At 41.2% G+C, this 13,037-nt stretch overlaps 1 protein-coding gene across 1 annotated transcript in view; it reads right to left on the bottom strand.

Moving 5' to 3' along the window:
* Positions 1 to 10,030, bottom strand: part of LOC131709683 (serine protease 33-like) — a 21,247-nt gene extending 11,217 nt beyond the window's left edge. Inside the window, exons 1-2 of the mRNA XM_059012341.1 lie at positions 9,851 to 10,030; positions 7,432 to 7,467 (exon numbers count right to left, since the gene is read on the bottom strand). Of these exons, the coding sequence (XP_058868324.1) occupies positions 7,432 to 7,467; positions 9,851 to 9,887 (73 nt within the window). The 5' untranslated portion in view covers positions 9,888 to 10,030. The remainder of the gene's footprint in view (positions 1 to 7,431; positions 7,468 to 9,850) is intronic.
* Between the last annotated feature and the right edge of the window lie 3,007 nt (positions 10,031 to 13,037).

Here is a 13,037-nt window from a genome sequence, read left to right on the forward strand (position 1 = left end):
TTTGCCATTGAATTTACACTGAAGACGCTGAGAAAGGCTTCTAGTGGAAACGTTTGCCATTGAAATCACACTGAAGACGCTGAGAAAGACTTCTAATGGAAACGTTTGTCATTGAATTTACACTGAAGACGCTGAGAAAGACTTCTAATGGAAACGTTTGTCATTGAATTTACACTGAAGACGCTGAGAAAGACTTCTAGTGGAAACGTTTGCCATTGAATTTACACTGAAGACGCTGAGAAAGACTTCTAGTGGAAACGTTTGCCATTGAATTCACACTGAAAACACTGAAAACACTGAGAAAGACTTCTAGTGGAAACGTTTGCCATTGAATTCACACTGAAAACACTGAGAAAGACTTCTAGTGGAAACGTTTGCCATTGAATTTACACTGAAAACACTGAGAAAGACTTCTAGTGGAAACGTTTGCCATTGAATTCACACTGAAAACACTGAGAAAGACTTCTAGTGGAAACGTTTGCCATTGAATTTACACTGAAGACACTGAGAAAGACTTCTAGTGGAAACGTTTGCCATTGAATTTACACTGAAAACACTGAGAAAGACTTCTAGTGGAAACGTTTGCCATTGAATTTACACTGAAAACACTGAGAAAGACTTCTAGTGGAAACGTTTGCCATTGAATTCACACTGAAAACACTGAGAAAGACTTCTAGTGGAAACGTTTGCCATTGAATTTACACTGAAGACGCTGAGAAAGACTTCTACTGGAAACGTTTGCCATTGAATTTACACTGAAAACACTGAGAAAGACTTCTAGTGGAAACGTTTGCCATTGAATTCACACTGAAAACACTGAGAAAGACTTCTAGTGGAAACGTTTGCCATTGAATTTACACTGAAGACGCTGAGAAAGACTTCTAGTGGAAACATTTGCCATTGAATTTACACTGAAAACACTGAGAAAGACTTCTAGTGGAAACGTTTGCCATTGAATTTACACTGAAGACGCTGAGAAAGACTTCTAGTGGAAACGTTTGTCATTGAATTTACACTGAGGACACAGAAAGGCTTCTAGTGGAAACGTTTGCCATTGAATTTACACTGAGGACACAGAAAGACTTCTAGTGGAAACGTTTGCCATTGAATTTACACTGAGGACACTGAGAAAGACTTCTAGTGGAAACGTTTGCCATTGAATTCACACTGAAAACACTGAGAAAGACTTCTAGTGGAAACGTTTGCCATTGAATTCACACTGAAAACACTGAGAAAGACTTCTAGTGGAAACGTTTGCCATTGAATTTACACTGAAGACGCTGAGAAAGACTTCTAGTGGAAACGTTTGCCATTGAATTTACACTGAAGACGCTGAGAAAGACTTCTAGTGGAAACGTTTGCCATTGAATTTACACTGAAGACGCTGAGAAAGACTTCTAGTGGAAACGTTTGCCATTGAATTTACACTGAAGACACTGAGAAAGACTTCTAGTGGAAACGTTTGCCATTGAATTTACACTGAAAACACTGAGAAAGACTTCTAGTGGAAACGTTTGTCATTGAATTTACACTGAGGACACAGAAAGACTTCTAGTGGAAACGTTTGCCATTGAATTTACACTGAGGACACAGAAAGACTTCTAGTGGAAACGTTTGCCATTGAATTTACACTGAGGACACTGAGAAAGACTTCTAGTGGAAACGTTTGCCATTGAATTCACACTGAAAACACTGAGAAAGACTTCTAGTGGAAACGTTTGCCATTGAATTCACACTGAAAACACTGAGAAAGACTTCTAGTGGAAACGTTTGCCATTGAATTTACACTGAAGACGCTGAGAAAGACTTCTAGTGGAAACGTTTGCCATTGAATTTACACTGAAGACGCTGAGAAAGACTTCTAGTGGAAACGTTTGCCATTGAATTTACACTGAAGACGCTGAGAAAGACTTCTAGTGGAAACGTTTGCCATTGAATTTACACTGAAGACGCTGAGAAAGACTTCTAGTGGAAACGTTTGCCGTTGAATTTACACTGAAGACGCTGAGAAAGACTTCTAGTGGAAACGTTTGCCGTTGAATTTACACTGAAGACGCTGAGAAAGACTTCTAGTGGAAACGTTTGCCATTGAATTTACACTGAGGACACTGAGAAAGACTTCTAGTGGAAACGTTTGCCATTGAATTCACACTGAAAACACTGAGAAAGACTTCTAGTGGAAACGTTTGCCATTGAATTCACACTGAAAACACTGAGAAAGACTTCTAGTGGAAACGTTTGCCATTGAATTTACACTGAAGACGCTGAGAAAGACTTCTAGTGGAAACGTTTGCCATTGAATTTACACTGAAGACGCTGAGAAAGACTTCTAGTGGAAACGTTTGCCATTGAATTTACACTGAAGACGCTGAGAAAGACTTCTAGTGGAAACGTTTGCCATTGAATTTACACTGAAGACGCTGAGAAAGACTTCTAGTGGAAACGTTTGCCGTTGAATTTACACTGAAGGCGCTGAGAAAGACTTCTAGTGGAAACGTTTGCCATTGAATTTACACTGAAGACGCTGAGAAAGACTTCTAGTGGAAACGTTTGCCATTGAATTTACACTGAAGACGCTGAGAAAGACTTCTAGTGGAAACGTTTGCCATTGAATTTACACTGAAGACACTGAGAAAGACTTCTAGTGGAAACGTTTGCCATTGAATTTACACTGAAAACACTGAGAAAGACTTCTAGTGGAAACGTTTGTCATTGAATTTACACTGAGGACACAGAAAGACTTCTAGTGGAAACGTTTGCCATTGAATTTACACTGAGGACACAGAAAGACTTCTAGTGGAAACGTTTGCCATTGAATTTACACTGAGGACACTGAGAAAGACTTCTAGTGGAAACGTTTGCCATTGAATTCACACTGAAAACACTGAGAAAGACTTCTAGTGGAAACGTTTGCCATTGAATTCACACTGAAAACACTGAGAAAGACTTCTAGTGGAAACGTTTGCCATTGAATTTACACTGAAGACGCTGAGAAAGACTTCTAGTGGAAACGTTTGCCATTGAATTTACACTGAAGACGCTGAGAAAGACTTCTAGTGGAAACGTTTGCCATTGAATTTACACTGAAGACGCTGAGAAAGACTTCTAGTGGAAACGTTTGCCATTGAATTTACACTGAAGACGCTGAGAAAGACTTCTAGTGGAAACGTTTGCCGTTGAATTTACACTGAAGACGCTGAGAAAGACTTCTAGTGGAAACGTTTGCCGTTGAATTTACACTGAAGACGCTGAGAAAGACTTCTAGTGGAAACGTTTGCCATTGAATTTACACTGAGGACACTGAGAAAGACTTCTAGTGGAAACGTTTGCCATTGAATTCACACTGAAAACACTGAGAAAGACTTCTAGTGGAAACGTTTGCCATTGAATTCACACTGAAAACACTGAGAAAGACTTCTAGTGGAAACGTTTGCCATTGAATTTACACTGAAGACGCTGAGAAAGACTTCTAGTGGAAACGTTTGCCATTGAATTTACACTGAAGACGCTGAGAAAGACTTCTAGTGGAAACGTTTGCCATTGAATTTACACTGAAGACGCTGAGAAAGACTTCTAGTGGAAACGTTTGCCATTGAATTTACACTGAAGACGCTGAGAAAGACTTCTAGTGGAAACGTTTGCCGTTGAATTTACACTGAAGACGCTGAGAAAGACTTCTAGTGGAAACGTTTGCCATTGAATTTACACTGAAGACGCTGAGAAAGACTTCTAGTGGAAACGTTTGCCATTGAATTTACACTGAAGACGCTGAGAAAGACTTCTAGTGGAAACGTTTGCCATTGAATTTACACTGAAGACGCTGAGAAAGACTTCTAGTGGAAACGTTTGCCATTGAATTTACACTGAAGATGCTGAGAAAGACTTCTAGTGGAAACGTTTGCCATTGAATTTACAGTGAAGACGCTGAGAAAGACTTCTAGTGGAAACGTTTGTCATTGAATTTACACTGAAGACGCTGAGAAAGACTTCTAGTGGAAACGTTTGACATTGAATTTACACTGAAGACGCTGAGAAAGACTTCTAGTGGAAACGTTTGTCATTGAATTTACACTGAAGACGCTGAGAAAGACTTCTAGTGGAAACGTTTGCCATTGAATTTACACTGAAGACGCTGAGAAAGACTTCTAGTGGAAACGTTTGTCATTCAGTACACATGAATACCTTTTATTAACATGATCACTGGCCCCTCCCTTTAAAGGAGCGCTGACCATCTTTAAAATCCGTTCTCTCACCTCTTATTAGCTTTATTAACATGATCACTGACCCCTCCCTTTAAAGGAGCGCTGACCATCTTTAAAATCCATTCTCTCACCTCTTATTAGCTTTATTAACATGATCACCGGCCCCTCCCTTTAAAGGAGCGCTGACCATCTTTAAAATCCATTCTCTCACCTCTTATTAGCTTTATTAACATGATCACTGGGCCCTCCCTTTAAAGGAGCGCTGACCATCTTTAAAATCCATTCTCTCACCTCTTATTAGCTTTATTAACATGATCACTGGCCCCTCCCTTTAAAGGAGCGCTGACCATCTTTAAAATCCATTCTCTCACCTCTTATTAGCTTTATTAACATGATCACTGGCCCCTCCCTTTAAAGGAGCGCTGACCATCTTTAAAATCCATTCTCTCACCTCTTATTAGCTTTATTAACATGATCACCGGCCCCTCCCTTTAAAGGAGCGCTGACCATCTTTAAAATCCATTCTCTCACCTCTTATTAGCTTTATTAACATGATCACTGGGCCCTCCCTTTAAAGGAGCGCTGACCATCTTTAAAATCCATTCTCTCACCTCTTATTAGCTTTATTAACATGATCACTGGCCCCTCCCTTTAAAGGAGCGCTGACCATCTTTAAAATCCATTCTCCTACCTCTTATTAGCTTTATTAACATGATCACTGGCCCCTCCCTTTAAAGGAGCGCTGACCATCTTTAAAATCCATTCTCTCACCTCTTATTAGCTTTATTAACATGATCACTGGTCCCTCCCTTTAAAGAAGCACTGACCATCTTTAAAATCCATTCTCTCACCTCTTATTAGCTTTATTAACATGATCACTGGCCCCTCCCTTTAAAGGAGCTCTGACCATTTTTAAAATCCATTCTCTCACCTCTTATTAGCTTTATTAACATGATCACTGGTCCTTATTATTAACCACAGTAGCGGCTAGCTTCAGGCTATAAGATGACTTTGCTTGAATAAGTGATGAAGGAGTAATCTATAAGAATGAATTTCATTAAGGGCACGTAGTGCTGAACAGCGAGAGCTGGAACAAAATTACATGGATTCCTTGCTTGTAATTGCAGGCATTAAACTATCAGGGTCTAGTGCTATATTTTATAAAGACATTCCAGAGGGCTGGATCGCATCAATATCAGGGTCTAGTGCTATATATTATAAAGACATTTCAGAGGGCTGGATCTCATCAATATCAGGGTCTAGTGTTATATATTATAAAGACATTTCAGAGGGCTGGATCGCATAAATATCAGGGTCTAGTGCTGTATATTATAAAGACATTTCAGAGGGCTGGATCGCATCAATATCAGGGTCTAGTGCTGTATATTATAAAGACATTTCAGAGGGCTGGATCACATCAATATCAGGGTCTAGTGTTATATATTATAAAGACATTTCAGAGGGCTGGATTGCATAAATATCAGGGTCTAGTGCTATATATTACAAGGACATTTCAGAGGGCTGGATCGCATCAATATCAGGGTCTAGTGCTGTATATTATAAAGACATTTCAGAGGGCTGGATCGCATCAATATTTTATATATTATAAAGACATTCCAGAGGGCTGGATCTCATCAATATCAGGGTCTAGTGCTGTATATTATAAAGACATTTCAGAGGGCTGGATCGCATCAATATCAGGGTCTAGTGCTATATATTATAAAGACATTTCAGAGGGCTGGATCACATCATTATCAGGGTCTAGTGCTGTATATTATAAAGACATTTCAGAGGGCTGGATGGCATCAATATCAGGGTCTAGTGCTGTATATTATAAAGACATTTCAGAGGGCTGGATCGCATTAATATCAGGGTCTAGTGCTGTATATTACAAAGACATTTCAGAGGGCTGGATCGCATCAATATCAGGGTCTAGTGCTGTATATTATAAAGACATTTCAGAGGGCTGGATCGCATCAATATCAGGGTCTAGTGTTATATATTATAAAGACATTTCAGAGGGCTGGATCGCATCAATATCAGGGTCTAGTGTTATATATTATAAAGACATTTCAGAGGGATGGATCGCATCAATATCAGGGTCTAGTGTTATATATTATAAAGACATTTCAGAGGGCTGGATCGCATCAATATCAGGGTCTAGTGCTGTATATTATAAAGACATTTCAGAGGGCTGGATCGCATCAATATCAGGGTCTAGTGCTGTATATTATAAAGACATTTCAACATCTTCTAAAAATACCTCAGGAATCACTTCTGTTGAATGGCTATTCTTAGCACATCGTTATTTAGAGGAGGCTTAAACTGTCAAACCCCATGGTTTTCTGTTGCTTTGTAATAAATTACTGTGATATTAATCTGGAACACAATCTACATTCTCAAAGCTTTGAAAGAATGTTCCCCACAGCCTCATGAAAACCCATAATCACTGATCACATGATCACTGGCCCCTCCCATTAAAGGAGCGCTGACCATCTTTGAAATCCATTCTCTCACCTCTTATTAGCTTTATTAACATGATCACTGGCCCCTCCCTTTAAAGGAGCGCTGACCATCTTTAAAATCCATTCTCTCACCTCTTATTAGCTTTATTAACAGGATCACTGGTCCCTCCCTTTAAAGGAGCGCTGACCATCTTTAAAATCCATTCTCTCACCTCTTATTAGCTTTATTAACATGATCACTGGCCCCTCCCTTTAAAGGAGCGCTGACCATCTTTAAAATCCATTCTCTCGCCTCTTAGTAGCTTTATTAACATGATCACTGGTCCCTCCCTTTAAAGAAGCACTGACCATCTTTAAAATCCATTCTCTCACCGCTGATTAGTTTAGTTTCTTCTAGTTTTTTTGTCACCCTGTGCAGAGTTTCGGATTGAAGTTTAGGATGAACTACTTATAATAATCACAAGATCCACTCAACAAACAAACAGTAGAAGAAACACACACTTTCAATATCTTTAATATCTCTGATGATCCCTTGTTAATGCTGTCTCTCTCTCTCTCTCTCTCTCTCTCTCTCTCTCTCTCTCTCTCTCTCTCTCTCTCTCTCTCTCTCTCTCTCTCTCACACACACACACACATTCATTTCCAATGGAGCTTTTAGTTCTACTCTGAGTTTATATTTGAGTAAGGTTTAGATTCTGCTTATTCATTCATTTCCAGGTTTGTGTCTCAAACCTCTTCGTTATCAAGATGAAACGTCATCTTACCAAACGTTTCTGATTCCCCCAGACATTTCAGGAGACCTGAAAAGAAATAAAGAAAACTTTCATTGTCATCAGAGAATCTGTCCAGTTTAATACAAGATAAATATATATATTTATGAACATAAATTATTTTATTTAACATTGTGTAATCAAAGAAACAAAATGATATCGCCAAAAAAAAAAAAAAAAAAAAACTACTGGTAGCCACAATACTAATACAACAGCATTTCATGCTAGATTTTGAAATGTCACATTTTTTCATTTTTTGTCAGTTTTTCTGTTAAGTATATGGAAAAACTGCAGTGTGCAATTCAATATGTTAACAAGGGAACATTATTCAGCAGCTTTCATTGGACTCTATGATGCTGAGGGAGTTCATTCTATATAGAGGGTGTGGAATTCAATATGTTAACAAGGGAACATTATTCAGCAGCTTTCATTGGACTTCATGAAGCTACAGTGACTTGCATAATTATTCACCCCCATTGGACTTTTCCACATTTTGTAGTGTCTACACCCCTAAATAAGCTCTGGTGCAACCAATTGCCTTCAGAAGTCACATATTTAGTTGAATGGAGTCCACCTGTGTGCAATTAAAGTGTCACATGATCTCAGATTAAATACACCTGTTTCTGGAAGGCCCCAGAGTTTGTTAGAGAGCATATCTAAACAAACAGCATCATGAAGACCAAGGAGCTATCAAAACAAGTCCGGGATAAAGTTCTGGAGAAGCACCAATCAGGGTTGGGTTATAAATAAGGAAAAGGGCGTCTGCTAAGAAATAAATAATAAATAATAATAATAATAAAAAAATATCCCAAACTTTGAACATCCCCCGGAGCACCGTTAAATCCATTATTAAAAAATAGAAAGAATATGGCACAACCACGACTCTGCCTAGAGAAGGCCGTCCACCAAAACTCAGTGACCAGGTAAGGAGGGCATTAGTCAAAGAAGCAACCAAGAGGCCAATGGCAACTCTGAAGGAGCTGGAGAGATCCACAGCTGAGATGGGAGAAACCGGACAACTATAACCCGGACGCTCCACAAAGCTGGGCTTTATGGTTTATGGAAGAGTGGCGAGAAGAAAGCCATTGCTGAAAAAAACCCGTATCAGATCCTGTTTGGAGTTTGCCAAAAGGCATGTGGGAGGCACAGCAAACATGTGGAAAAAGGTTCTCTGGTCTGATGAGACCAAAATTGAACTTTTTGGCCTTGGCGCAAAACGCTATGTGTGGCGCAAAGCCAACACTGCTCATCACCCTGAGAACACCATCCCCACGGTGAAGCATGGTGGTGGCAGCATCATGTTATGGGGATGCTTTTCATCGGCAGGGACTGGGAAACTGGTCAGGATTGAGGGCAAGATGGATGGAGCCAAATACAGGGAAATTCTAGAGGAAAACCTGTTTCACTCTGCATGAGACATGGGACTGGGACGGAGGTTCACCTTCCAGCAGGACAATGACCCTAAACACACAGCCAAAGCTACACTGGAGTGGTTTAAAAACAAGAACCTGAATGTCTTAAAATGGCCCAGTTAAAGCCCAGACCTCAATCCGATTGAGAATCTGTGGCAAGACTTGAAAATTGCTGTTCACCAACGGTCCCCATCCAACTTGACAGAGCTTGAGCAATTTTGCCAAGAAGAATGGGCAAAAATTGCAGGATCCAGATGTGCAAAGCCGGTAGAGACTTACCCAAAAAGACTCACAGCTGTAATTGCTGCCAAAGGTGCTACTACCAAGTATTGACTCAGGGGGGTGAATACTTATGCAACCAACAAATGTATTTTTTTTGTTTAATTAACTTTTGTGTCACAATAAAAAATATTTTGCACCTTCAAAGTGTTAAGTATGTTGTGTAAATCAAATGGTAAAAATCCCAATTAAATCCATTTTAATTCCAGATTGTAACACTACAAAATGTGGTCTGGTAAAGCATAGGGAAGCATTGTAAAGCACAGAGAGGTCTGGTAAAGCATAGGGAAACACTGTAAAGCACAGAGAGGTCTGGTAAAGCATAGGCAAGCATTGTAAAGCACATACAGGTCTGGTAAAGCATAGGGAAGCATTGTAAAGCACAGAGAGGTCTGGTAAAGCATAGGGAAGCATTGTAAAGCACAGAGAGGTCTGGTAAAGCACATACAGGTCTGGTAAAGCATAGGGAAGCATTGTAAAGCACAGAGAGGTCTGGTAAAGCATAGGGAAACACTGTAAAGCACAGAGAGGTCTGGTAAAGCATAGGCAAGCATTGTAAAGCACATACAGGTCTGGTAAAGCATAGGCAAGCATTGTAAAGCACATACAGGTCTGGTAAAGCATAGGGAAGCATTGTAAAGCACAGAGAGGTCTGGTAAAGCATAGGGAAGCATTGTAAAGCATATTCCCCGGCTATTCGTTTATACAGTATAAAGGCTTACCTATAGCGAAGCAAACAGTTGTGATCAGCGCTCTCATCTTGTCTGTGTCTCTAACTCTCGTCGCTTTGCACTGACCGCAACATATATATATATATACTGTAGCTATATATATATTTATATGTGTGTGTGTGTCTGTCAGACAGACTGCACGGTGCACGCGTGCAGGTTCATGTCAGTGACAATTCCTACTTTGCTCTCAAGCATCGCAACAAGTACAATTGTAGCCTCGACACAATGCACTGGTAACTCCTCCCCACTTCCCCCCACCCAAGCACCCCCCCCCCCCAGAGTCTGAGATTAGTATACAGGTTATGCAACATTTTTTGAGTGCGTGTGTGCGTGTCTAACCTTTATAAAAGTTTATCCTACGGGTATACTCTGCATTTAGCACAGTCAACCCTAATTTGCTGTGTTTATTAATATGCATTACCAGACCTCTCTGTGCTTTACAATGCTTCCCTATGCTTTACCACACCTCTCTGTGTTTTACAATGCTTCCCTATGCTTTACCAGACCTCTCTGTGCTTTACAATGCTTCCCTATGCTTTACCAGACCTCTCTGTGCTTTACAATGCTTCCCTATGCTTTACCAGACCTCTCTGTGCTTTACAATGCTTCCCTGTGCTTTACCAGACCTCTCTGTGCTTTACAATGCTTCCCTATGCTTTACCAGACCTCTCTGTGCTTTACAATGCTTCCCTATGCTTTACCACACGTCTCTGTGCTTTACAATGCTTCCCTATGCTTTACCACACCTCTCTGTGCTTTACAATGCTTCCCTATGCTTTACCAGACCTCTCTGTGCTTTACAATGCTTCCCTATGCTTTACCAGACCTCTCTGTGCTTTACAATGCTTCCCTATGCTTTACCAGACCTCTCTGTGCTTTACAATGTTTCCCTATGCTTTACCAGACCTCTCTGTGCTTTACAATGCTTCCCTGTGCTTTACCAGACCTCTCTGTGCTTTACAATGCTTCCCTATGCTTTACCAGACCTCTCTGTGCTTTACAATGCTTCCCTATGCTTTACCAGACCTCCCTGTGCTTTACAATGCTTCCCTATGCTTTACCAGACCTCTCTGTGCTTTACAATGCTTCCCTATGCTTTACCAGACCTCTCTGTGCTTTACAATGCTTCCCTGTGCTTTACCAGACCTGTATGTGCTTTACAATGCTTCCCTATGCTTTACCAGACCTCTCTGTGCTTTACAATGCTTCCCTATGCTTTACCAGACCTCTCTGTGCTTTACAATGCTTCCCTATGCTTTACCAGACCTCTCTGTGCTTTACAATGCTTCCCTGTGCTTTACCAGACCTCTCTGTGCTTTACAATGCTTCCCTATGCTTTACCAGACCTCTCTGTGCTTTACAATGCTTCCCTATGCTTTACCACACCTCTCTGTGCTTTACAATGCTTCCCTATGCTTTACCAGACCTCTCTGTGCTTTACAATGCTTCCCTATGCTTTACCAGCCCTCTCTGTGCTTTACAATGCTTCCCTGTGCTTTACCAGCCCTCTCTGTGCTTTACAATGCTTCCCTGTGCTTTACCAGACCTCTCTGTGCTTTACAATGCTTCCCTGTGCTTTACCAGACCTCTCTGTGCTTTACAATGCTTCCCTATGCTTTACCAGACCTCTCTGTGCTTTACAATGCTTCCCTGTGCTTTACCAGACAAAAAGAAAGTGAAATCGGATACCTGTAAGAGTAAAATCAAGTACAAGATACAGGAGGTGGTTATAATTAAGAGCAGTAGTAGAATACAGCAAGGTATGGAGCAGTTCAATGCAGGTACAAGCTGATGTTGATGATGAAGTACTCGAACAACTGGGAGCCATAGAGTCCAGTATAGTGGAGAGTTGTGAGGTTTACAGGTGCTGTCTGAACAGGTGTGTCTTGAGGAGGTGCCGGAATGGACTGAGCAGTCCTGATATCTGTGGGTAGGTCGTTCCACCACTGAAGGGCAAGGGTGGAGACGGAGCGGGCTCTGGAGGTGGGGGAGCGGAGTGGGGGTACAGCTAGTCTGCCAGGTGGCGGAGGGGGTGAGAGGGGGTGTAGGGAGAAATGATAGCGTCTGGAGATAGGAGGGAGCAGAAAGGTCGAGACAGCGTTAGGTGAGTACAGGAGTTTTGAACTGGATGCGAGCGGCGATCGGGAGCCTGTGCAGAGAGCGATGCAGCATGGGAGAAACGAGGAAGGGTAAAGACCAGGCGAGCAGCAGAGTTTTGGATGAGCTGGAGCGGACAGATAGCAGAGGCAGGGAGGCCAGCCAGGAGGGAGTTGCAGTAGTCTAGGCGGGAGAGTACCAGGGCCTGAACTAGGAGCTGCGTGGAGTAATGTTTGTGTGTGTGTGTGTGTTGCCTGCAGGCAAAATAAATACCAGACTGAAGTCAATCATCCGTTAAATTGGAGACTAAAAAAATCTCAAAACCTTTCCGCGTTTCATCGGCTCGGAGTATTTGTTTGTTGAATGACATCTTTTGTTACACCTTACAGGGAAACGCACGACTGAGGCGCATGTGCATAGCATAGCACAGCACAGCACAGCACAGCACAGCACAGAAAACCCGCTTACTATTACTCCTGACTCCGCATATTAGCAGCACATCCGCAGCCTCCTCACCCCCCCCCCCCCCCCTCCCCATTTAGACCACGCTTGTAGATCTCTTGCTCCGCCCCTCCTGCTCTGCGCTGGACTCTCCTGACCTCAGCACCACGTTACTGGATCCTCAGCTGATGCGCTATCCTTGCACTATTGCACTGCTAATCTGTCACTGTAGATCTAACTCACTGTGATCCTAACTTGTTGCCTCCTGGTTCATATTGTATTCTAGTAGTGTTATTATTATACAGAGCATCCTAGTTCATATTGGATTCTAGTAGTGTTATTATTATACACAGCATCCTAGTTCATATTGTATTCTAGTAGTGTTATTATTATACATAGCATCCTAGTTCATATTGGATTCTAGTAGTGTTATTATTATACAGAGCATCCTAGTTCATATTGGATTCTAGTAGTGTTATTATTATACACAGCATCCTAGTTCATATTGTATTCTAGCAGTGTTATTATTATACAGAGCATCCTAGTTCATATTGGATTCTAGTAGTGTTATTATTTGCACTGGCTGTAAACTACACTGTATTTAAATATGAAGCTTGCATTGTAACCCTGTGACACCTGT

Source organism: Acipenser ruthenus, chromosome 44 (assembly GCF_902713425.1).
Source record: "Acipenser ruthenus chromosome 44, fAciRut3.2 maternal haplotype, whole genome shotgun sequence".
Taxonomy (NCBI): domain Eukaryota; kingdom Metazoa; phylum Chordata; class Actinopteri; order Acipenseriformes; family Acipenseridae; genus Acipenser; species Acipenser ruthenus.